Consider the following 22504-nt stretch of genomic DNA (forward strand, 5'->3'; position numbering starts at 1 on the left):
TCTCCCTTAGAGCATCGTTTGAAAACTGACAAAAACCCTGCAAGGAAGGGCAGGGAGACTGAAAAGCCAAGGGCCCGTGCTACAGCTCCCTCCCTCCCTCTCCCACCTGGCCATCTTGGACTTCTCGTTCCATTTCATTCTAGTGGAGTAGTTAGGTTCTTTTATTTGGCACTCAGGGTTTGTTACTTTCCCAGCTATTCTCTTCCTCCAAAGAAAAGTAACGTGTACTGTATGTATCACTGTCCCTGGGACATCCTGATTAACACATGCAGGGTTTCTCTGGCGAGCCCCTCCGCTTAAAATCTCAAGAATAAACTTTTGGCAGAAAAACAGGCCCTTTTAACCGATCTCACCGGGCCAAGTTCAAAAACAAAGTGCTCGGCTCAGTTTTAAACGTGCAATTAAAAATAACTGTACCTCGGCTTTTCAGAGGGAGGGAGAGGAAGGGGGTAGGGGAGGGGGAAGACAAAGAATAAGGAAATGTTTAGTGCTCTCAGATCAGTCCAAGTCGCTGGGAGAAAGAAAGGCATTCCCTCAGATAATGGAGCCATTAGAAAGTCTGCAGGTTCCAGCCACCATTCCTCACTGGGGCTTTCCAAAAATTTAATCCACTCTCGGCTACCAAACAAAGGGTGCGGAAAATAATTTGGAAACTTTCTGCCAAAGGGGCAGTTTGGTGGCGTCTTTGGGGATCCGTGGCACCTTCTCCCCCAGTGGTGGCTCCCACGACGGAGGCACGCATCCCCGCGCTGTCTCCTTCCCCCTGCAGTAATCACTTGGCTACTGGGGAAAAAAAAATAGCATTTTCGTGCAGTTTCAACACATTTTATTATATTTCTGTATGCATTACTCTCAAAACATATCACAAGAAATGATCAAACCACTTAAAACCTTCAAATAAAAAATCTGGAACAGTTTATGCCCACAATTGTACATATTTATAGTTAAGAAACATTCTTTATAAATATTGTTTCCTCTGTAGCAAGTTAATACCATAATTTAATTACAAATGGATAAATATGGCAACGGGTATTTACAGAAGGAAAGGGCGTTATGACGGAAAAAGCTAACGGCACGACGTTTATTCCCCCCCACAATCTTTCATACAGGAACTAACAAATCGGACTTGCCAAAGCACTAGAACATCACACGTAAACCCAGCTAACAGAAAAGTACATTCACAAGCGTTGGTGGCGGCGGTGGCATGTGTGCACGCGGGTGGGTTGTGCTGAAGACACAGAGGGAGGGAGACTTTGGCACGGCTTGGTTTGTTTTTTTTTTTTTTCCCCAGTCTATAGTCGCATGAAGTTGACAATCAAGTTGCCTCATAAAAAGGAACACAATATTCAATAGCACAATACAAAATAAACCGTTTTCCTCCACGTCACTTAAAAAAAAAAGAAACCGGGTCCAAACTAAAAGGCGCTTTACTCGGGGAGGGCAGGGGCGAGGGGAAGGCGGCCTGGAGTTTACAAACGGACAAACTTCTATGCACCAAAGACGCGCTTCTGACCGCCGCGGAGGGAGGGCCCGCTATGTACAGTCTGTCGGAGGACGGGGGCCAGGGCTGGGGGGGGGGGTGTCAATATTTTTGTGAGTTTTTATTTTTTTTAATTTTTTATTTCCTATTTTTATATATTTTCAGCTTCAGAAACTCCAGAAGGGCTATTTTTGCTTTTTCATGCCTAGACTTAAAAAAAAAAAAAAAAAAAAAAAAAACTTTTAAAAATCCTTCTGCTGGTAAAATTATTTTCATCATCATCATAAAAATCCGAATCCGAGTGTTAACAACACGATCACAAGGTGCCCTCGGGGAGAGCGGCCGCTGCGCCCGGGTGGGGACGGGGAGAGGGAGACAGCCCCCCCACCCTGGCCCCTCACACGTACCATTCATTGAAGTTGGAGGAGAGGCCGCTATGGCCCCCGGCCGTCCCGCTGCCCCCGCCAGAGCTGCCGCCGCCCCCGCCGCCCGCCCCGCCGCCGCCCCCGCCACTGCCGCTGCCACCGGCCGAGCCGCCTCCAGCGCCACCGCCGGCCGAGCCTCCGCTCCGGTGCACGGCGGACACCGCGGCTGCTGCCGCCGCCGCCGCCGCTGCAGCCGCCGCCGCCGCCGGGGACAGGTTGGAGCTGCTCTGGGGCTCGGCGCTGGGGGACACCAGCCCCGGGGGCGTGGACGACTCGTAGCCGGAGCTGGCAGCGGGCGAGGACTCCGAGCCCTGAGGGGAAGACTCATGGACCTGCAAGACAAAAGCCGGGAGGGGGGACCAGAGGGGACTGGGTGTGAGTGCAGCTGCTGTGGGGCTGGGCCCCAGAGGACGGGAAGCACCCCCAGCGACCGCCCCGGGGGGGCCCCCCAGCTCCCCACCCCCCACACACACACCGCCCCCCACGCCCAGGCCCGCGCCGGGGCCTGCGCCCGGGCGCCGCGCTGGTACCTTCATGTGTTTCCGCAGCGAGCTGGGGTGCGTGTAGGACTTGTCGCACATTTTGCAGAGATAGGGCTTATCGGAGGTGTGCACGTGCATGTGCTTCTTCCTGTCGCTGCTGTTGGCGAAGCGCCGGTCGCAACCCTCGAACTCGCACTGGAACGGCTTCTCCCCTGCGGACGGCAAACGCAGCCGCTGCAGCGCGCACCCGGGACCCGACAGCATGCACACCCCGGCCGCCTGCCCACCTGACTGTCTGTTCCGCTCTTTCGTTTCCTGTTTTGCTTTCAAACCCCAACCTGACGCCCGTCTCCCCGGACTTCTAAACGAATTCCGGGGTAGATCTGGGGCCCTGGCGCGCGCGCGCGCACACACACACACACACACACGCCTTCTATAGGGCTTCTTGGATACGCAGCTCCGAACAAATGGGTCTCGCCGTGGAGAAGCTGTTGTTATGACAAAATATTTGGGGCATTATCGAAATCACACAGGCTGCTGTCGCCTTCTCTCTGGGGCCAGTAGGCAATTACATTTGGAGCCGCTGCGTCCAGCGTTTGGGGACCGGGCTGTGGAGCAGACTGAGCCAGTATTTTTGCATCCAAAAGTCTGCAAGTTGAATTCACCGCCATTCCAGTCTTTTTATTAAAAAAAAAAAAAAAAGGAACTGTTTTCTGAGGTCAGGCAACATCTGATGACTGGAGGGGCCCGGGCTGGGGGGAGGTGGGGGTGGGGGTGTCAGCAAAACTGCCCTAAATCTCCCAGTGGGGTTTTCTGGCGGTGCCCGCATCCTGTTGCCAGAATTCCAAGCACTTGGAGTCATTTAGAGGTGTGAGAACTCAAACGTCGCTCCACTTGGAACGGGAGGCCGTGGAACGTTAAATTCCATTAGCACCTAAATTGTTTTCTAAAGACATCCGCTCAGCCACGGGACTCGGAAGCGAGCATTTCATGCAAATACATTTCTCAAATTTTAAACCTTGTTAAAAGCTCGTCTCGCACCTCGGCTCCCTCCCTTCCCGGAAGAGAACAATAGGCCGCTGGCGCATCCCCACTTCGGGGTAAATATTGACGAGGGAAGTTGCAAAAACAGTTGGCTTTCTTTTCGGAAATCGTCTGGCGCGATTTCGGCTAGGACCCGGTCAGAGACGAACCATCGCCGAGCCGCGAGGCGCGCGTGGTTTTGCGGTGCCTTCTTCTCACGCGATCCCCCAGCGGGGCCGCGCTGCCCGAAGCTCTCGCCCGCCCGGCTGTGGGTCCTTCCTAGTCCAGCGCCGCAAGCCCTCCGGTGCCTATTAGAGAATGCTCACAAACTATGGCGGAGTCCCGGGCGACCCGCCCCGGGTCACCGCGCGCGCACACGCAAACACACACACACACACTTCTAAAAATGAGAAATCCTTTACAGCTTCGGCTCACACCAGACTGCTGAGTGGGAAATTGTCCCGGGAAGGGCGTCTGGACCCTGAGTACGAGAAGTGGGAAAACACACAAGTCCCTCAAACACAGGCGCACACCCGGAGCAAAAAGCACATTCAGACAAGCTGGCAAGACCTCGCTCTAGGCTCGCTTCCCGGGCACCGGCTTGGAGAGCGGTTTTGTTTAGTGCGTTCTGGTTTTGGACGGAAACTATGCACCCGGGCTGAGCAAACGAAGCAAGTGCAACACCCAAAGCATACATCTGTTGGGACTCGGGTCACTGGAAACACAATTCCCGCACATGGAAAAACCCAACCCCAGTGCTGTTCTTTCATCCTCCAACAAAAACAAGCTGCCGGCTCTCTTCGCTCACACAAAGTATTTCCCACCCCAGGGCCCAGCTGGCCTTCGGCGCGCCCGGAGTCGGTACCCACCCCTCGCCCCTCACAGCCGTGAGCGTCTCTTTCCCTGTCCCGGCCCGCGGTTACCTGTGTGGGTCCTTTTGTGGATCTTGAGGTTCTCGGAGCGCGCGAAGACCTTGCCGCAGCCCGGGAAGGGGCAGGGAAAGGGCTTCTCGCCGGTGTGCACGCGGATGTGGTTGACCAGTTTGTATTTGGCCTTGAAGGGCTTGCCCTCGCGCGGACAGTCCTCCCAGAAGCAGACGTGGTTGCTCTGCTCCGGGCCGCCGACGTGCTCCACGGAGACGTGGGTCACCAGCTCGTGCATGGTGCTGAAAGTTTTATTGCAGCTCTTCTTGGGGTTGCTCAGCTGCTCGGGGTCGATCCACTTGCAAATGAGCTCCTGCTTGATGCACTGCTGCCGCATGTAGCGGAAAAAGGCACCGGGGTGGTGGTGGTGGTGGTGGTGATGGGCCGCGGCCGCTGCCATGTTCATACCCATGTTCATATTCATGGGGCCGTACTGGTTGTGGAGCTGCGCCGCCGAGTAGGGATCGGTCCGCGGGCTGGCCACCTGGCGGTATTGCTCCGAGCGCCCGAACACCTCGCCGGGCAGCCCGAGGCGCATCTGCCCGTTGAGCACATTCTGCGAGCCGTGCGGCCCATGCTGCTCCGGGAGGCCGGGGAAGAGGAGGTGGCCCTGCGCGTCCGAGTGCGCGTGGTGCAGGCCGCCCGCACCCGGCCCGAACAGTCCGTGCTGCCCGCCGCCAGGCGCTGAGTCCCCGAAGCCGCGGCTGCGGAACAGGAAGTCCCGGGTGGAGTTGAAGGGCGGCCCAGAGTAGGAGCCAACGTGCGCGGCGTGGGGCCCGAGCGCCGCGGCGGCAGCCGCAGCCGCAGCGGAGCCCGGGTAGGCGCCGGGGCCCTGGGACGTGAACGCCGAACTCTGGCCAGGCGACAGCTCATGCGCGCCGGGGTTGAGCTTGAAGGCTCCCATGTGCGCGGCCGCCGAGTCCACGAAGCCGTTCTGCGCCGCCGCCAGGCTCAGCTCTCGGTCTTGCATCTCGGCGGCCGCCGCCGCAGCCGCCGCGGCCGAATGGTGATGGTGGCGCGCGAAGCTGCCCACCCCGATGGCCGGGAACTGCGGCCCCGCGTCCAGGAGCATGGCCAGCGCGCCCGCCCGCCCCGCCGACCCCGGCGAGCCCCGCGCCTCGGCGCCGCCTCGGCTCCCTCTCCCGATCCGAGCGGTGCGTCCGGCGGCCGCCGGACTCAGGGCGCGAGCGGTGGTGATAGCGGCGCCTTCAGTCCTGGGAGCCGCGCTTCTGCGCCCGCCGCCTCCGCCGCCGCCTGGATCTGCCTCGGGCGGCTGGGCGCAAAGCGAAGGCGCGGAGAGGAAGAGGAGGAGGAGGCGGCGGCGGCGGCGGCGGAGGCGCGGGAGGAGGAGGAGGAGGAGGAGGTGGAGGAGGAGGAGGAGGAGGTGGAGGAGGAGAAGAGTCCAAAGCCAGGCGGAGAACCAAAGTGTATTAAAGGAGCTGCGGCGGGGGCGGGCGGGCAGGGCAGGGGAGGGCGGGCGGGAGGAGGGAGCGGGAGGGAGGTGTGGGGAGCCGAGCGGAGAGGGGGGCCGCCGGGGGCGAGCGCCGCGCCGCGGCCCCCACCCCTGCGCGTACCCGCGCGCGCACGCACTCCCTGGCTCTCCCGCCCCGCAGACCCCGGCTCGCTCGAGCGGAGCGGCGCCCGCAGACGGAAATCACGGCAGCGGCGGGGCCACGGGGCCCGAGGGCGGCGGCTGTGTGCAGGCCAGGCAGGCGAGCGAGGAGAGGACAGCGCCCGGACCCCGCGCGCCCGCAGCTCCACCTGATCGCGGCGGGGGCGCCGGGGCGGCAGGCGGTGGCCAGGCGGCCGCTCCCTCCCCCGCGGCCCTGCTCGCGCCGCCCCACGCGCTGCGGGTATTGTTCCGCGCCGCGGCTGCGGTGTTTAGCCCTCCACGTCCTCCGCGCTTGGCATTGGCTGTGCCTCGCGTAGTAAACTTGCAGTGGCCACGAATTCCCCCGATGAAGGAAGCGACCGTGCCGCTCCCTCTTTCTTTAAGTTGTGCGGGAGGAGGAGAAGGAGGAGGGGGACGGGGACTGTGGGAGGGGAGAAGGCAGCGGGGCGGGGGGCTGGGTAGGAGGAGCAGGCCGGGCGGAAAAACAATAACAACAATAAAAAAGTGATCTCTCGCCCGCCCCCTTCCTCCCGCTGCCCGGCCCTGGGCGCAGACCCGGAGCGGTCGGCCGCACGGGCGAAGGCACCACGGAACCCCGCGGCCGGGGCAAGCGAGGAGGCCCCGGTGGGCTCCCCGCTCCGGGCCGCGATGGCCGCGTCCGCCGAGCCTCTGTTGGTTTCGATGGGCGCCGGCGCCACCTTTTATTTTATTTTTTTTATTTTTCGCCTCCTCCTTTTCCCGTCCCCTCCCCCCGCCCCGCGCCCTCGCGTAGCCTGCCCCGGCCTCCCGCCCGCTCCGGGCCGGGCCTCCTGGCCACGCCGCCCCTTTAACGGCGGCTCCCACCCCGCCCGCCCTCCGGGCGCCGCTATTGGCCGCGGCGGCCGTGTCACTCCGGCGCCCCCGCCCCGCGGCCGGCCCGCCCCTCCCGCCCGGCGCCCCGGGAACCCGCGGCTGCCCCGGTCCGGGCAGCCACCGAACGGGTCCGCGGGCTCCGGCTGCCGGCTTGCGGCGCTTCGCCCGCGCACCCCGCGCTGCGGTTCCTCGGCCTGACCGGCGCGGCGCTCCCGGGAGCTGGGCGCAGACGCTGCGCGGGCCCAGGGACGGCGCCCCGGCGCTCGCGGCCTTCCTCGGAAGCCACCGAGCAGCTCCCGGCGGAGCTGGAGAACCCCGGTGGCGAGCGATCAGGGCCGGCTGGCGGGAAGCCGTGAGGGCGGGTACGACTCCGGCCCGGGGGCATGCCGCCGGGGCTGCCCTGGACCGGCCGGCTGCGCGCTCACCCGCCCCCTGTCCTCTCCGCGCCTTAGTAACCCCGCTCGGTGGTGTTGCAAACACAGGTGAAGGGCGGTGGGCGTCGGTAGGCGTAAGTCGAGCCAGAGGCACCCGCACATGCCCTTGGGACGCCCGCCCGGACCGAGCACTCCATCCCCTCTCGTGTCCCTGGCGCGCCTGGCTCCTCGCGCCGCTAGCGTCCTGCTCGGGTTACAGCGGTAAATGCTGGGCAGCAGCCCCTCGAGGGAGGGGGCCCTTCGGAAGCCATTTGTAGACAGTGGCACCCAGCGTGTCCAGAAGCCGGGACCGCTGCTGCCATCGCGACTCGGGCGGCTCCGGCCGGGGTTTAGCCGCAGGGTCGGGCTGTGGGCCTCCAGAGGAGAATCTGCGCGTATTCGTAGGACTTAAACTTTGGGGACGATGCGCGGGCGCTCCCCGAAGCAGACAGTGCCCCCGCCCCGGGGCCGCCCGCCACGGATGTCGCCTGTCCCTCGGCCCGCTAAGCTCGAGCTCTCGAGGGAACCGGAGGGAGAGCACCGCGGGCCCGCTGGCCGAGGTGCGAAAGCACGGCGCCGCTGGCCTGGAGAGCTGCTTTTATTTACACATGTCTGGGAGTTGAAATAAAATTCAGGAGAAGGGAGACAACGTGCGCTTCAACATTTATGTTGTAGTGACATCAGCCAAAACGCGGGAAGCGCCCTTCGGTTCTCTGAGGCCCGCAGAGCCCGCGCGCACAGGCCACCACTGCCGGCCCCAGCGGGTCTCAGCGGAGCAGAGCTGGTCGCAGCTCCTTCCACCGGGGGCCGTGCCCTCCCTCTTCCCCCACCCGTAGCCGTTTGTGGGGGGTGGGGGCAGCGACGAGAAAAAGGGAGGCTTCTCCTCTCAAAAGCCTAGGAGTCCGCCTCGGGCGCGGCAGGTTCTCGGCAGCCCTGAAAGGAGGCGACCAGTGCCTCTTCTCCATACCCCACTCTCTGACAGAAGCGGGACGGGGGGCAGGTGTCACACCGCCCCCCAGACTGGGGGCAGGGGGTGCACCTGAGATCGGAGAGAAGCTCCCGGGAGAAAGGTGCCCCACTGGTTTGCCTCCATTGCCAGATGTCCGGTACACGGGGTTTCACAGTTGTTTACCTGATTTATCAATGTATGCTGGGGGGCGCAGAGGGGTCGAGGGGAAAGTACTCGGAAAGGCTTCCACCAAAAACCGTTCCCCAAAGAAGCACCTCTTGGTGGCGGTGGATTGCGAGCCTTGCAGCCCCGCACTCCCTTAGAGCAGACTCGCCTCCCTTCCTGCGGGCCAACCCGCTTCCCAGCCTGGCTCCTTCCCGCACTTTCTCACCCCCGTCTCCGTCCTCCCTCCCTCTCCTCTTTGACCCATTCTCTCCCTCCGCTTTGATTCCTCCTTTGCGGCGCCCGCGCTTCGGGGAGGCGCGGCTGGGCGCTCGCTCGCGCTCGGTTCCGGGGGCCGCGCGCCGCCGGGCAGTGGGGCGAACGCCTTAATTCCCGCTGGAGACCCCGCAGGCTGGGCCCTCCGGACTATTCTTTCCCGGCTCCAGTTCTCCTCTCTCTGCAGGACACAGAGGAGCTGAGCCAAGTTCAAAGTCACGTCGCCGTCCCCGTTCAGAAGTGCTTTATTTCTCTAAACCGCAAAGCCCTTTCCTTCTTACATACATTTTTTTTTTTTTTAAAGGAAGGAGAGGGAAGTGCGAGAAGGAGAGCTAGGAAGAGAGAGAGAGAGAGGAGAGGGGGAAAAAAAAAAAAAGCCTGGAAAAAGCTTTCAGAATTATTGCCTCCAAAGGGGGAGAAAGAAAAAAAGCGGCCAAGCTGCTTATGCGCCATTAAGTGATTCCAGTTTTTCAACAGGTTTCGGGAAGTACAGTCCGCGGCCGTGTCAGGCTCGTGGGACCCACAGGAGTCTCCGGCTCGGGCACACACGTCCCCTTTTTGTAAGTGTCCCAAAAGTGTTCTTTGGAAGTGTCACAGAGCCCACACTGGCTGGGCCCACTCCTGGGCCTGGGGAGGCTCTGAGCCCCGCAGAGGAGAGGTCATGGGCAAGTGGAAGGGAGGGGGCAACACGGAGAATCTCGGGTGTCTTCCAAAAGCAAGAAATCCCCCCCAACATCCGAGTACCCACGCACTGAACATGCCAGCGGAGTCTGCGGCCTCTGCCCATGGTGCTGGGTTCATTCATAGAGTACATAGAAAGGGTACATGCACACCCACCACACCTGCTCCCATGGCCTAGGTGTACACTGCTGGGCACCAGAAGCCAAAACAGAAAACAAACAAAACCCACCATTACATTGAAAAGCAGAAATGCTTGGTCATTTCCATTCAAACTTTAAATTTTCCTCTTAAGAGGAGAGGAAAAAGTGGGGAAATGTGGGAGAGGGTCTGTGGAAGAAGAGATGGGAGAAGCTAGGGTGGCATAAGTGCTCTGTTCAACCTGGACCCAAAAAAGTGGCAGGGGGTTAAAATTCACAGGATTCCAACACCATCATCTATGTCACACACTCATAAATTCAACAAGATCATCAACAGGATATTAAGTTGCAGGTCACCTTTGATTCAGCTTCCCAGCCACTCCTGGGCTGGGTGACCCCTGACCCATGAAGGACCACATGTGTGGTGGGGCAGCCCCCATCTGTAAAAATCACCTAGAACAAAAGTTCTTTTGTCAGGATTTGAGAGGAGTATAATGTTAAAGAAGGGGAAATTGTGAAAATCTCAGCCAATGTTGTAACTTTTAAATACCATTTTTAAGAAGGGGGAGTTGGAGGTGACATAGGAGCCAGCCCTCTCTAGACTGCTACAAGAACTTCTTTTCTTCCCTACAGTTAAAATTTACTGTTTTGTAACTGGGCTTATAAAAAGTTTCTATGTAAAATATGTATTCACCAGCGGTTCAGTGATGGTGACGCAAAAATATTTATGTATTTGTCAAAAGGGACTCAGAAGAAAAAAACAAAAAAGAAACCATCAGCCATCGGTTTTGCAAAAGGAAGAGAATTGTCCTTCCTGGTTTCCTCTGCTATAGACAAAAACCAAAACAAACAAAAAGCAGGAGGCATTAGCTTCCATGAATGCGTTTAATTTATTCTGAGGACTGTTGTCCTTTGGGCTCCCAGGCAAACTACATCCAGGGAGGTTGAACACCTATGACAGGCGAGCAGCTTTCCAATAAACTGCAGTATTATTGCAATAGACTTTGTAATACAATTTATGCTGTCATTCATAAATAACAATGCCATATGTCAACCATATTGCTTACACAAGTAAATCCATCAACGTGTCACTATTTGATTTATCTCAACAGCTTCTTCAAATATTGAAGTATAGATATATGGGAAGGGGTGTCAAGTGGGTGTACTACCCGAGAAATGTGAGTTTTTAAAAACTGCAATGCTTCTGCTTCCTCCTCCTTTCTAAGGGCTGAAGGGGAGACTCACACCTTCTAAATAAATACTGGTGCTTTTATGAGCCTTGGACATGTAAGAGAGTTTTGTGGTTCTTGGCCTGACCTTCTGAACATACCTTATGACACAATGGTGTGGTTCCCAATCCCAGTGGGTAAATGTAGGTCAAAGGCCTCTCTCCAACAACCTCCATCTCTGAAGGTAGAAATGATTGATAATCAAGTGGCAGTGTTTGATGACAGGCTAATTTTTTACCCAGTGTATTCTACCGTAGTGGGGAAGTAGAGAGGGTGGTGCTTTTTCAACAGCTTTTAACCACAAAGGTCAAGTGGATGAGGGATGGGTCCAATTCTCACCAATCCAAACAACCTAAGACAAATCCCCATGGCATCCACAGCTACCCAGCCCCAAACCCTTGGCTTCGTACCCTCATGAAATCCACGCACGTGTGTGACACGGATCATACACTTGAGCATGACCTGCGTGTTTGACTTCTCTGAGCCTGAGGATTGAACCGGAACTCAGAGGGGCCCAGAGAACTGCAAATTTTGGTGCAGAGCATCCAAAGCCCCTGGGCCCAGGCACTGCACCCAACTCTCAAGTGGGTGAGAGGATTTGGTCCCTGTGGGTGCAGACCGGGTGGGCAGCCGGCCAGAAGATGTGGTTCTGGACGTTGCTGTCTAGAAGCCTGGAGAACCTGATTTGGGGAAAGCGCTTGAACCCCAAACAGCTATCACTTCTGGCGCTGACAACGCTCGGCCTGGGAGTGGCCCCACCGACCCCCCCTTGCCACCTCACCCGGCTGTCCGAGAGATCTGAGTGAACCCAGCATCACCGCCGACCCGCGCTGTCTGCAGGCAAACCCCCAGCCGGACGCCCACTAAGCACCCATCGGTGCTCCTGGGCCGGGCTCCTCAGACCCTTCTGTTTCCCCTTCGCCCTTGAACCCGTCCCCACGCGGCCCAAATGGCACGAGCTTCTCCCAAGCCGCCGGGCACCCAGCCCGGCTGCCAGGAGGCCGCTCTTGCAGAAATCACGCGGGACCAGCGAGTCGTAAAGTAATTGCGGGGGCAATAAAAGGCGGCTCGGTGGGTCCCCCGGCTCCTTTCTTGTCCGCCCCACCATCCCCGAGTACCCCCTCCCCCCCGCCTGCAGAAACAATCAAACAAAAGCTCAAAAGCCAGGAAATGTCCAATTCACTTCCCTCAGAGTGTATTAATTGCCCACACCCATCGCAGGAAACTTGGCTGCGTTCAGGGAGGGACGGAGGGCAGCGGGAGCAGGCTGGGGTGCAGCCGCCGTAGCTCCCTCTGCGCCGCGGGGAGCCGTGGGGGCCAGCCCGAGCGTCCCCCGGGGCCTGGGCAGCTGGGCGCGGAGGGGCAGCCCGGTTCCGGCCAGCCGGGTATTTGCTGTGCCTCTCACCTACCCAGCCTCTTCGCGCCTTTACTCGGGGCTGGAAGGAGGTTGGAGTTCGGGGTGCAACAGCGAGGTCCGGAGTGCACCGCCCCACGGGCGCCTGCAGACCCCAGAGAGGGCATTTTCGTGGCTTGCCACATTACTGCCTCCGCACCAGCACGGCCGCCGCAACAGCGCGGACCAGGGCGTGCGTTTGAGCGATTGTCCGCGGTGGGCAGCACAGCCATGGAAACACGGGGGCTAGCTCCAGAGAGAAATGGCATAACGACTTCTATAGCCCCCTGCTTTTAAAACTAGTATTATTTTCTTCAACGCCCTGGAAATTGTTGGTGTTTATTTAGGAAGTGTGACTCAGTCCATTGGGTCCTTAGAAACTCGGGAAGTTAAGGGGGTTTGATTTGGCTCACAAATAGCTTGAAAAAGAAAAAGCGCACCTGGGGTCAGGCGGGTCATCACAATAACAAAAAGCGCGTCTACAAAATAAAAAGCTCTTTTATAAAGAAAGGCAATCCCGGAAATCCACAGCTAGCATTCCTGCGGACCATGGAGCTGGGCCTATTCTCAGGTTTAATTGGCAGGCGGTTTATTGGCGCCTTATTGGTGTTGATTGAAATTTTGCTCCCAGCCCTTTCTTTTAAGCATTAGCATCTCAAGTCGATTTACCTGAGTCAATTATCTTTTTAGGGTCTGGGTTTGGTCATAAATTTGCAAATATTCATTAAACTCACTTTGTAAATATCCCTCTCTCCAATAGTTACCCAAATCTCTATTATTGCACTAGGCGAGTTCTCTCCCTCCTTTTTCTTTAAGGCTTCCATAAAAAGAAATTGATCAGGGAGCTATATTTGAATTAAGACATATTAAATCGATGACAGATACATATCACGCTGTGTTTAACAAGAGTTGTACAAGGAGGCGGGTTCCAGATTCCACACGGCTGTGCTGCACCATTCTTCACGTTTTTACAGCCTTTCCTTCATGCCTTCACCCATTAAACCATTAAATTTCAGCAATTCAATAAAACAAAGCAGTTATAATTTTGACGAAAAGCTATTTTGAAGGGGGTGGAGGTACCCATTTTATTGCACAATAAAAATGCTCAACAGTCCATATTAAAGGCCAGGTTGTGTTTATTTTCGTCTTTCTTTATCCATTCTTCTACGGTTTTGTTTTTACTTCTAACTTGCAGGAGTGAATTCAAAGCTGCCATTATTGCAAGTATTGACACCCATTGTGAAGAAATTCAAATAAAGGAAACCCATTTGCAACGTTCCGAGAGGGAACCGAAGGTAGCTTGGTGAGGATTCCCAATATGATGCTTCCTTTAGGAACCACCCATCCAGATGGCACGGCTCTCCATCGACCTTGGCGTGGCTGGCTCGAGATGTTTTAAGTTCTTGAAACAAAACAAAACAAAACAAAACAACATGCAAAGTCTCTTCCTCCGCAAATACAGATGTGGATTTTGTCGCTGCTGTTTATTAAAATATTTTTGTTACGTCTCCACATGTGAACTTCATTGATGCCTAAAGAAAAAGCCCATTTGAAATTTGACGGTGGCATTGTCTTTGTTTACTTGTCAGTTTTTGTAAGAGAAATGACATTCCCAAGCTCACAGGGAAGCTCCTTGTTAAACATTATCCACACCAATGTAAATGGCGCCATCGAATCAACTCTTTTGAAAATATTTCTTATTACTTCCCAGATCACTACCCGACCAAGGCTTTATGTGGGCTTTTACTTTGACTGCAAACGAATTAAGCTGAAAACAGGATTTACTATATCTCAAAAGAAAAAAAAAATCACACTCTAATCCTTGTTGCTTTCTAATAGTTTTATGAAGGAAGCAAAATAAAAAATTCTAAATCCTTAATTTCCTGAACATTTTCGAGCATGGTAAATTTCCAAATTTCTTTTAAAAATCTAAGCTTTTGGGGGCAGCAAACCCCTAGGGATCCCACATTTCTCAGTCTTCCAAAAGCGGCACAGGGACAGAATTCTAAAAAAAAAAGAAAGAAAGAAAGAAAGAAAGAAAGAAAGAAAGAAACCTGATTTGATATCAAGTCAAGAAAGGGACTCGGTTTAAGAAAAAAAAGTCGTTTTTTGGTTTCAAAATAAAGTCTCGGCTAATTAAAAACCGAAAAGGTGAAGAGTTACTGTATTAGCAGATAGCGAGGGCTTTTCAAATTTTTAATATTTTATTGGATGAGTTCTAATTAGCATTCTTTTCAAAGAAACTGAGGCACAGGGGCGGCGTGTATCTGGACCGGAAGGAGAGGTTCTGCTTACAGGACAAGGCGTGTCTCACGGCTCCTGGCCACTGTTATCTCCGAGAGGCAAAAGTTAGAGTCGCTGCCCAATATCCTCCCTCCCGCCCCTGCGCTAAATCTAATTGGAAGTGGCAGATATAGAACCGGTGAGTAGTGAGATTACACTCGGAGCCAGTTCCTTTGAACCATGCTGAAAAGGAATCCATGAGCTAAAAAGTCGAGGTAAAACGGTTCTTTGGGGGTGGGGAGGTCTATTTTGACTTCACCTGGTGTATTGCGGAGCCAAATCACTCAAGTCGTTTTGCAACCAGGGAAGACTTTAATAACCTTCCTCATCCCGACTCCAGTCTGTGCGCCCTGGTGAGCGCTGGGCAGACTGGGTGTCCAAGTAAGAAGTTTCTGGCATCACCGCACTACGGATATGAAGAAGGAGGAGGAGGAGGAGGAGGAGGAGGAGGAGGAGGAGGAGGAGGAGGAGGAGGAGGAGGAGGAGGAGGAAGAGGAGAAGGAAAGCGTTCGGGTGCTGCGGCAGACCGAGGTTACGGGGGCTGCGAGTCCCCTCCTCGCGCTCTGCGCCTCGGGGTGCTCGGTCCCTCGCCGCCCCGCGCACTCGGACCGCGTGCCGGCGCACGCCCTTAGCGACGATCGTCCGGGGAGCGCGGGGCGCTGCGCGCGCAGGCCAGGCTCAAACTTTGCAAGTGCAACTTGGGCATCCCCGGGGAGGCGGAGACGCGGGGCTCCGCCGGAGGGGGGGCGGGGGCGGGCGCGCGAAGCGAAAGCGCAGGCGGCCGAGCGCACCGGGGCGAATCCCCGCTGGGCCGAAGGCCTGAACGGGAGCCAATCGGGCAGCCGAGGCTGCTGCCAATCACGCGATTCCCTCCAATCCCACCCGTGCCATTTCCAAACTCGCGGTCCCACTGTGCAGCTCCAGTGTGGTGTTCACTCTGCCAATCGCTGGAGGACAGAGTGGCAACAGGAGTAAGCAGAGTTAGGAGGCCAGGACAAAAGAAGTTAAAGAGCCCCTAATATATACATGTTTTTGAAGGCGGGCAGAAGGGAAAAAAGTGCCCCCAGTGAGGGTCTATGGGCCTGACTGTGTAGTTCTGATGGAGCCCCCTTTGAGCAAGAGGAACCCGCCAGCGCTGAGGTTAGCGGATTTGGCAACGGCTCAGGCCCAGCCGCTTCAGAACATGACAGTCTTCCCGGCGCTGGTCCGCGCGCCCGCCCACTCCCAACGCCGCGCCGCCGCGCACCTCCGCCCGCTGGACCTGGGCGCTGACCCCGGCGTGGCCGCCACTCCGCTCGGACCTGAGCACATGGCCCAGACGAGCGCGCTGGGCCTCGGCCCTTCCGCCCAGGCGCTCCCGGTGCAGCCTGAAGCTCCGGCGGCCGTCGCCCGCTCAGCAGCCTCGATCCCGCACCCCGGCCGCGGGGGCAGCAGTGGCGCGCAGCTCTCCGCGCCCCCGCCCCCAGCCCCTCCTCTTCCTCCCTCCCCGTCGCCCCCTCCCCCTTCCCCTCCCCCGCCTCCTCCTCCTCCTCCTCCTCCTCCTGCCCTCTCGGGCTACACCACCACCAACAGTGGCGGCGGCGGCAGCAGCGGCAAAGGCCACAGCAGGGACTTCGTCCTCCGGAGGGACCTTTCCGCCACGGCCCCCGCGGCGGCCATGCACGGGGCCCCGCTCGGAGGGGAGCAGCGGTCCGGCACCAGCTCCCCCCAGCACCCGGCCCCGCCTCCCCACTCGGCCGGCATGTTCATCTCGGCCAGCGGCACCTACGCGGGCCCGGAAGGCGGCGGCGGCGGCCCGGCGCTTTTCCCCGCGCTGCACGACGCGCCGGGGGCCCCCGGTGGCCACCCACACCCACTCAACGGCCAGATGCGTCTTGGGCTGGCGGCGGCGGCGGCGGCGGCCGCGGCAGCCGAGCTGTACGGCCGCGCCGAGCCACCTTTCGCGCCGCGCTCGGGGGACGCGCACTACGGGGCGGTGGCGGCCGCGGCCGCCGCGGCCCTGCACGGCTACGGAGCCGTGAACTTAAACCTGAACCTGGCGGCGGCCGCGGCCGCGGCGGCGGCCGGGACTGGGCCCCACCTGCAGCACCACGCGCCGCCCCCGGCGCCTCCGCCGCCGCCGGCGTCCGCGCAGCACCCGCACCAGCACCACCCCCACCTCCCAGGGGCAGCCGGGGCCTTCCTGCGCTACATGCGGCAGCCAATCAAGCAGGAACTCATCTGCAAGTGGATCGACCCGGACGAGCTGGCCGGGCCGCCGCCGCCGCCGCCGCCACCGCCACCGCCCCCGGCCGGCGGCGCCAAGCCCTGCTCCAAAACTTTCGGCACCATGCACGAGCTGGTGAACCACGTCACGGTGGAGCACGTGGGAGGCCCCGAGCAGAGCAGCCACGTCTGCTTCTGGGAGGACTGTCCGCGCGAGGGCAAGCCGTTCAAGGCCAAATACAAGCTCATCAACCACATCCGCGTGCACACCGGCGAGAAGCCCTTCCCCTGCCCCTTCCCGGGCTGCGGCAAGGTCTTCGCGCGCTCCGAGAACCTCAAGATCCACAAGCGCACTCATACAGGTGGGTGTCTGTCCCCGGCCGCGCCGCCGCCTCCTGCGCCGCCGCCGCCGCCTCCTGCGCCGCCGCCGCCGCCGCCTCTGCCGCTGCTTCTCCTGCTGCTCGCCTTAATTTTTCCCTCCTTCTGCTGCTGCTCTTCGCATACGTATAACCCGGACATGTGACTTCTTTTTTTTTCTCTCCCCCCCCCCTTTTTTTTCTATGAATAAGTAATTCGATAGCACACACAGGCCCCGCGCTGGGTTCCCACACGGCGGAGTCTCCAGCGCGCCCGCAGCCCCTCCACCCGGGACCGGCCACGCGCTCCAGCCGCCGCCGCCGCCGCCCCGGAGCAGAAGCAGCAGCAGTCGGAGCAGGAAGGCGCCCAGGACGGTCGGCAGCCCCCACCCGCCCGGCCCCGGGAAGTCGGGGAGGGCGACAGGGAAGGGGGGCCGGGGTCGCCCGGGCCGCGCCTCGGTCGTTGCGCGGAGAGCAGCGGGCGTGGGATTTGCCGGTGCCTCCGGCGCGGGGTGCGTAAGGGTCCCCCCCCTCCGCTCACACACACTCGACGCGGACACCCCACTCCTGCGACCACCGGCCTTGCACAGGCTCACACGTGCCCAGGAGGGGCTGGGTCTGGAGGACTCGGCGGCTGCCCTGTTGAGGATCGTTCCAGGAGGAGGAGGAGGAGGCCTTGCGCGCCCTGGGGCTTGCCGGGGGTGGGGGTGGGGGAACCCGGCGCCACGGGGAGCCACGGACGCCGAGCCCCGCTTTTAGGGGGCGTCCCGGCCGTGGCGTGGGGGCTGCGGGCCGCCGGCCGCCGCGGGCTGAAGCGCCGAGGGGCGCGGGCGGGATTTATAGGACAGACCATATTATTCCTCAGAGGACGCTTAAGCCACCGGAGTTTACGTTCCGTAATCGCTCGGCTGATTTATCGGCGCGGCGGCGGGCAGGGGCTCTGCGGCAGCAGCCCCCCAGCGCAGGGCCGCGGCGACGCCTCGCAGGCCTCCCTGTGGGACCGCGCAGGCCGGGAGCCCGAGGTGGCCCGGAAGCCGCGGCTTGGGTTTGGTTTCTGATGGCGAATCCGTGCGCCTTGAAGGAAGCGTCGCACGAGGCCGGGCCTTCCCCCGGGTCCTGGGTTGCCGGCCTCTGGTTCCACCCCCGGCAGACGGCTGCTCTCGTGCGTGGGCCCCGGGGGAGGGAGGCCGGCGGCTCGGGCTTGGCCTCGGACCCGTGCCTGGTGCTTCTGTCGGTCCCTGGGGCCGTCCCAGGCTACCACGCAGCTCTCGCCTTTGCAGGTTCTCCGAGGGTCCCGCGTCCTGACCCACGTGCCTCAGGCCGGCTCGGGCAGGACCCGGGAGTTGTCCACAGTAGCTTCCCGTCCTTTGGCATCGCCACCTGGGCCTTCACGCTCTGTAAACTGTAATTCTGTCGGAATCAAATGTACACACTGGGCTCGCTCTCCCTGGAATGTGCTCCCTGCCCCTAGGCCGCCTGAACGAGGGACGGTCCACCTCCCTGTCCTTTTTTCTCCAACTTTCTCCCTACACCTCTCCCTTACCCCTAATTTTCTTTCTTTCCTCTTTGTATGCCTCTGCTGGGTCTGGTTGCTTGTGTTTCTCTGTAGGAACAAGCAACGTTCACCACACTGACTTCACAATCCGTGTTAGGTTGTACAGAGCAATATTAAAGGATATTACACGTTTGTGTAGGGTGCAAAAGTAAAACCGCTTAAGCTTCCATGTTGAACAAGGATTGACCGTTAAAGGAGGGCTGTGTTAATTGAGTACTACCTCTAAGGAATTGTAATACAGAACTCAGTACAAATGCTGTGGTAAAATGGGATTAACTTTGTTGTACCTCATATTCAGAGAAGTTTTAAAGCTTGCGATTACCGTTGTGGTTTCTGTTTTCCTCTCTATAAGAGGCATATTTGGAAAATGTCTAGTTTCATTTTTAGGCACAGTTTCCCTGTAAGGAAAGTCACATTCCAGGCATCTGAGCACTTTCAGATGTGCTAATAACATATCCTGGCATTGAAGCCGTCCGTCATTGGTAAAATACTGAAAAAACAAACTACATTGAACTATTTGTGTGGAAGGAATGGGAAATTCGCCACAGAGGTTTGTGTATACTGAGCTGAAGCTTAATATTTTCAGTTTAAACAAAAAGTTATCCAAAGCAAAAATACCCTAACAAGTGTGTTATCAAAGTAAGCTGATGAAATGTGGAGAAATTCAGCTTTATTAAATCATCTGAATGGAAGGAAATATTGTAAGATCGGTATGGGATGACTTGTTGAGTTATGAACGCAAATAGATCAGGTTCCTAGACACCAAGATGAGAGGGGAAGTCCAGTTACACCGTTTCCTGCTTTCTTTTTTGCTATTTAACCCCAAGGTGTGGTTTGGCTGAATTTTTGAGTTGTCTTACGCAGCCGGTGGACTTCCTGGCCTTGTGTTTAAAGGCATTGGTTGGTTAGACCAACTGGCAGGAGTGATGCCCCAGTGGAGAAAGCTGATAGAATTAGTTGATTTAACAGCATCAGGTAAAGAAAGGGTAGGTTCTGGCGGAGGCTTGTGGTCTTTATTGCTGTCGGTTCCGGTTCTGTTCCCTGTGCTCTTAATTGCCCTCCAGGTTGTGGGGAGAGCCAGAGGAGCAGAGAGGCTAGCAGCTTGTTCACTGCCCAGCCGACTTTGTAAAAATCCAGTGAGGGGACTGTGTGTTTCACAGGTGCCTTCATTTCCAGAGAGAGCTGTTTAGTTTTGCCTGTTCCTCTCCCAACGCCGCAGTCTCTCCTACTGCCCCTCTCCACCAATGAAATCCCTCAAACAAAATGCCCTTATTAAAATTCTCCCGCATCCTCAGTTCACTTTCAATTTAGCTTGTGTTGATTTGCATTTCTCTTAAATTCCTACACCATCCAGTGGCTTTGGAAGTTTTTTTTTTTTTTTTTTTTTTTTTTTTTTCAGGATTTATCTTGACAAGGGGATCTCATTGCATTTTTAAGCATACCCATCTGGGGCATAAGTGTATATGTGTGCAGTGTGTGGAGGGGTGTGTGCAGTCCTAGGTGGGTTCAGTGTAACATCTCTCCCTGACCCATGTGGTTCTGCAGGGGCTGTCATCAGGCCCCTCCCAAGGTCACATCCAAGCAAAGCCTTCAGGCCGGGGGACTCAGGCTCAAGTCTCCTTATCCTTTGGATCCTGGAACACAGACTTCAAGAATAGAAATTGGGCTGGGAGCTGGTGTGTGGGAGAACGTGAAAATGTATGCCCACTTCTGCTCCAAGACTTCTCTCACGTGAGAGGGCTCTGGAAGGCCATTGTTAACCTTTCCTGTGTTTTCTTGCAGGAGAAAAGCCTTTCAAATGTGAATTTGATGGCTGCGACCGGAAGTTTGCCAACAGCAGCGATAGAAAGAAACACTCCCACGTGCACACCAGCGACAAGCCCTACTACTGCAAGATTCGAGGTTGTGATAAATCCTACACTCACCCCAGCTCCCTGCGGAAGCACATGAAGATCCACTGCAAGTCCCCGCCACCTTCCCCGGGAGCCCTTGGCTACTCTGCGGTGGGGACTCCAGTGGGTGCCCCCTTGTCCCCTGTGCTGGACCCAGCCAGGAGCCGCTCCAGCACTCTGTCCCCTCAGGTGACCAACCTCAATGAGTGGTATGTTTGCCAGGCCAGCGGGGCCCCCACCCACCTCCACACACCTTCCAGCAACGGCACCACCTCCGAGTCTGAAGACGAGGAAATGTATGGGAACCCTGAAGTTGTGCGGACGATACATTAGAGTTTATTATTCTGATCAATGATAAGTGAGATAATAACAGGGAGTCCTTGGACCATATCCTAACCTGAGACAATGCTGAGCCTGAGACCGGGTCTAATTAGCCCTATTTATTCACTAGGAAACCCTATGGTGTTTGTACATTTAATTAATTTAATTAAGACATTTGGGCTTTTTGTTTTTTCTCCTTCTTAAAAAACAAACAGAAAAACAACCAAGCTGGACTTGTACATTGCAGGGGGACAGGGCTGGGGGCAAACTGTACCAAGGAAGATGGAGAGATTAATCGAGATACACACTGCCGATGCTATATGTCTGTCTGTCTACCTATATATGTATGTGTAAAGGAGGAGAAAACAAGCATTAAGTTAGAACTTAACACAGCCACCAGGCCCTCTTGTGTTTCCCAGGGTGCCTCTAGAATGCCTTTGACACTACCACGTAGGCTGCTTTTGAGCCTCCTCGTTGGGCCCTAATTCTGCAAAGGCCTCTTGATTGTAAAACACACACTTGCTGCATTGCCAACAGATCCTGGACTGTGCCTGTGTCCAGAAATATTTGTAAAAGCCCTTTCAGTTCTAATATTTATGATTTTTTTTTAAATGTCCACTTTTTTTTTTTTTTAACCAATCTCATTCTAGTGTGATATTTTTATACGGGATTATTTGTTCAGTACCCTACTTGTGTGACTTCAGAAAATGCGGCAACCTGGTATCTCTTCATCTGTTGTTACTGTGATTGTTGAAGCAAAAGTGGAGAGAAAAAAAGCTGCTGCCATAGACCACCTGTGAAACTGTGATATTTTATAAAACAAGAAATCCAAGTGCTTTCTTTTTCCTCTATGGTGGGGTGTTTTTTGTTTTTTTTGTTTTTGTTTTTAAATCTGAAATCTCAGATGCTGCCTCCTTACTATGTCCAAACTTCTTGTGTAATAAAGAGATTTCTTTTCGATCAAAACTTTGGGATGCCGACATTCACAGCGAGGTCTGAGGAGATGTGATGATGGCATCGTGCCTATGTTTTTGAAAAGCTGTTTCAAAAACAGGCCAACTACTCTTTTATACTGTTGTATCAACATTTTTAAAGTCTTTATTTTTCAATGCCTAAAGCTGCATTTTCTTCACCTGAACACTGAGCACACAGAAGTCTACTCCATTTGAAAATGACAGTGTGTGAAGTGTAGGATTTACATGAAAAGGGGAGGGGGATTGTTATACATATTAAAATTTTTAAAAGGTTTATAGTTACCAGCAAACACTGATGAATGTGTGACCTTTGCCAGATCTGTCAAGGGAGAATCAGAAAGGTCAAGGACCTAGGACAATAACTCGTAGTCAATTTATTTTCGGTTGGTACAACACATCTCCTGTGCAAAATGTAGTCCATCAGAAGCATCATACAAATATACTAAAGAGCACTAATTTACCCTCAGAGACCCTGAAGACACCCCCTCCCCCAGGGTTTGTAGAAATTTGTTTTGTGTGCTGTGAGTGGTTGATGTAGTCTTGTCATTGTTAATAACTTGTATGTGAACACTTTTATTTGTGCAGTTGAATTAATTTATTTTTAGACATCATCTTTTTTTTTTTCCTGGAAGAGTTCAAAACACACCAAAGAATTATATTATACATTTTGGTGAAAGATTGTCATTTATGATCCATGATTTATTTAAACAAAACAAAAAGAGGAAAGAAAATGGAAAGATATATTTTTAAGCTTACTTGAATGAACAGCGTAATGTGAAAACCAAGTCTCTTCCTGCATGTCTTTTTTGCATTGTGTTGAACAAGATGATATATATATATATATATATAATATAGAGTCCATAGATCTGTTGCTAGTACAG

The 22504-nt window shown here is 56.0% G+C and overlaps 2 protein-coding genes across 2 annotated transcripts; one reads left to right on the plus strand and one right to left on the minus strand.

Moving 5' to 3' along the window:
• Positions 1–880: 880 nt before the first annotated feature.
• On the minus strand, positions 881–5405 carry ZIC2 (Zic family member 2). Its single transcript, XM_062195265.1, has 3 exons — positions 4334–5405; positions 2436–2599; positions 881–2237 (listed from the first exon to the last, which is right to left on the minus strand). The coding sequence occupies exons 1-3, from the start codon at positions 5403–5405 to the stop codon at positions 1878–1880; spliced, it is 1596 nt and encodes a 531-aa protein (XP_062051249.1). The 3' UTR covers positions 881–1877.
• A 9999-nt stretch (positions 5406–15404) lies between these two features.
• Positions 15405–22248, plus strand: ZIC5 (Zic family member 5). The gene is made up of 2 exons (XM_062195266.1): positions 15405–16887; positions 20219–22248. Exons 1-2 carry the CDS (start codon positions 15420–15422, stop codon positions 20659–20661), a joined length of 1911 nt encoding a protein of 636 aa, XP_062051250.1. The 5' UTR covers positions 15405–15419; the 3' UTR covers positions 20662–22248.
• Positions 22249–22504: the final 256 nt, after the last annotated feature.

The sequence above is a fragment of the Lepus europaeus genome, chromosome 6 (assembly GCF_033115175.1).
Source record: "Lepus europaeus isolate LE1 chromosome 6, mLepTim1.pri, whole genome shotgun sequence".
Taxonomy (NCBI): Eukaryota; Metazoa; Chordata; class Mammalia; order Lagomorpha; family Leporidae; genus Lepus; species Lepus europaeus.

Bases quoted from the DNA above. Each gene is read 5' to 3' on its own strand.
- ZIC2 (XM_062195265.1), bottom strand. From the start codon at position 5,405: ATGCTCCTGGACGCGGGGCCGCAGTTCCCGGCCATCGGGGTGGGCAGC. The intron at 2,600-4,333 runs GTAACCGCGGGC...TGCCGTCCGCAG, and splicing joins CCACAAAAGGACCCACACAG to GGGAGAAGCCGTTCCAGTGC. The intron at 2,238-2,435 runs GTACCAGCGCGG...TTTGTCTTGCAG, and splicing joins CGCTGCGGAAACACATGAAG to GTCCATGAGTCTTCCCCTCA.
- ZIC5 (XM_062195266.1), top strand. From the start codon at position 15,420: ATGGAGCCCCCTTTGAGCAAGAGGAACCCGCCAGCGCTGAGGTTAGCG. The intron at 16,888-20,218 runs GTGGGTGTCTGT...GTTTTCTTGCAG, and splicing joins CCACAAGCGCACTCATACAG to GAGAAAAGCCTTTCAAATGT.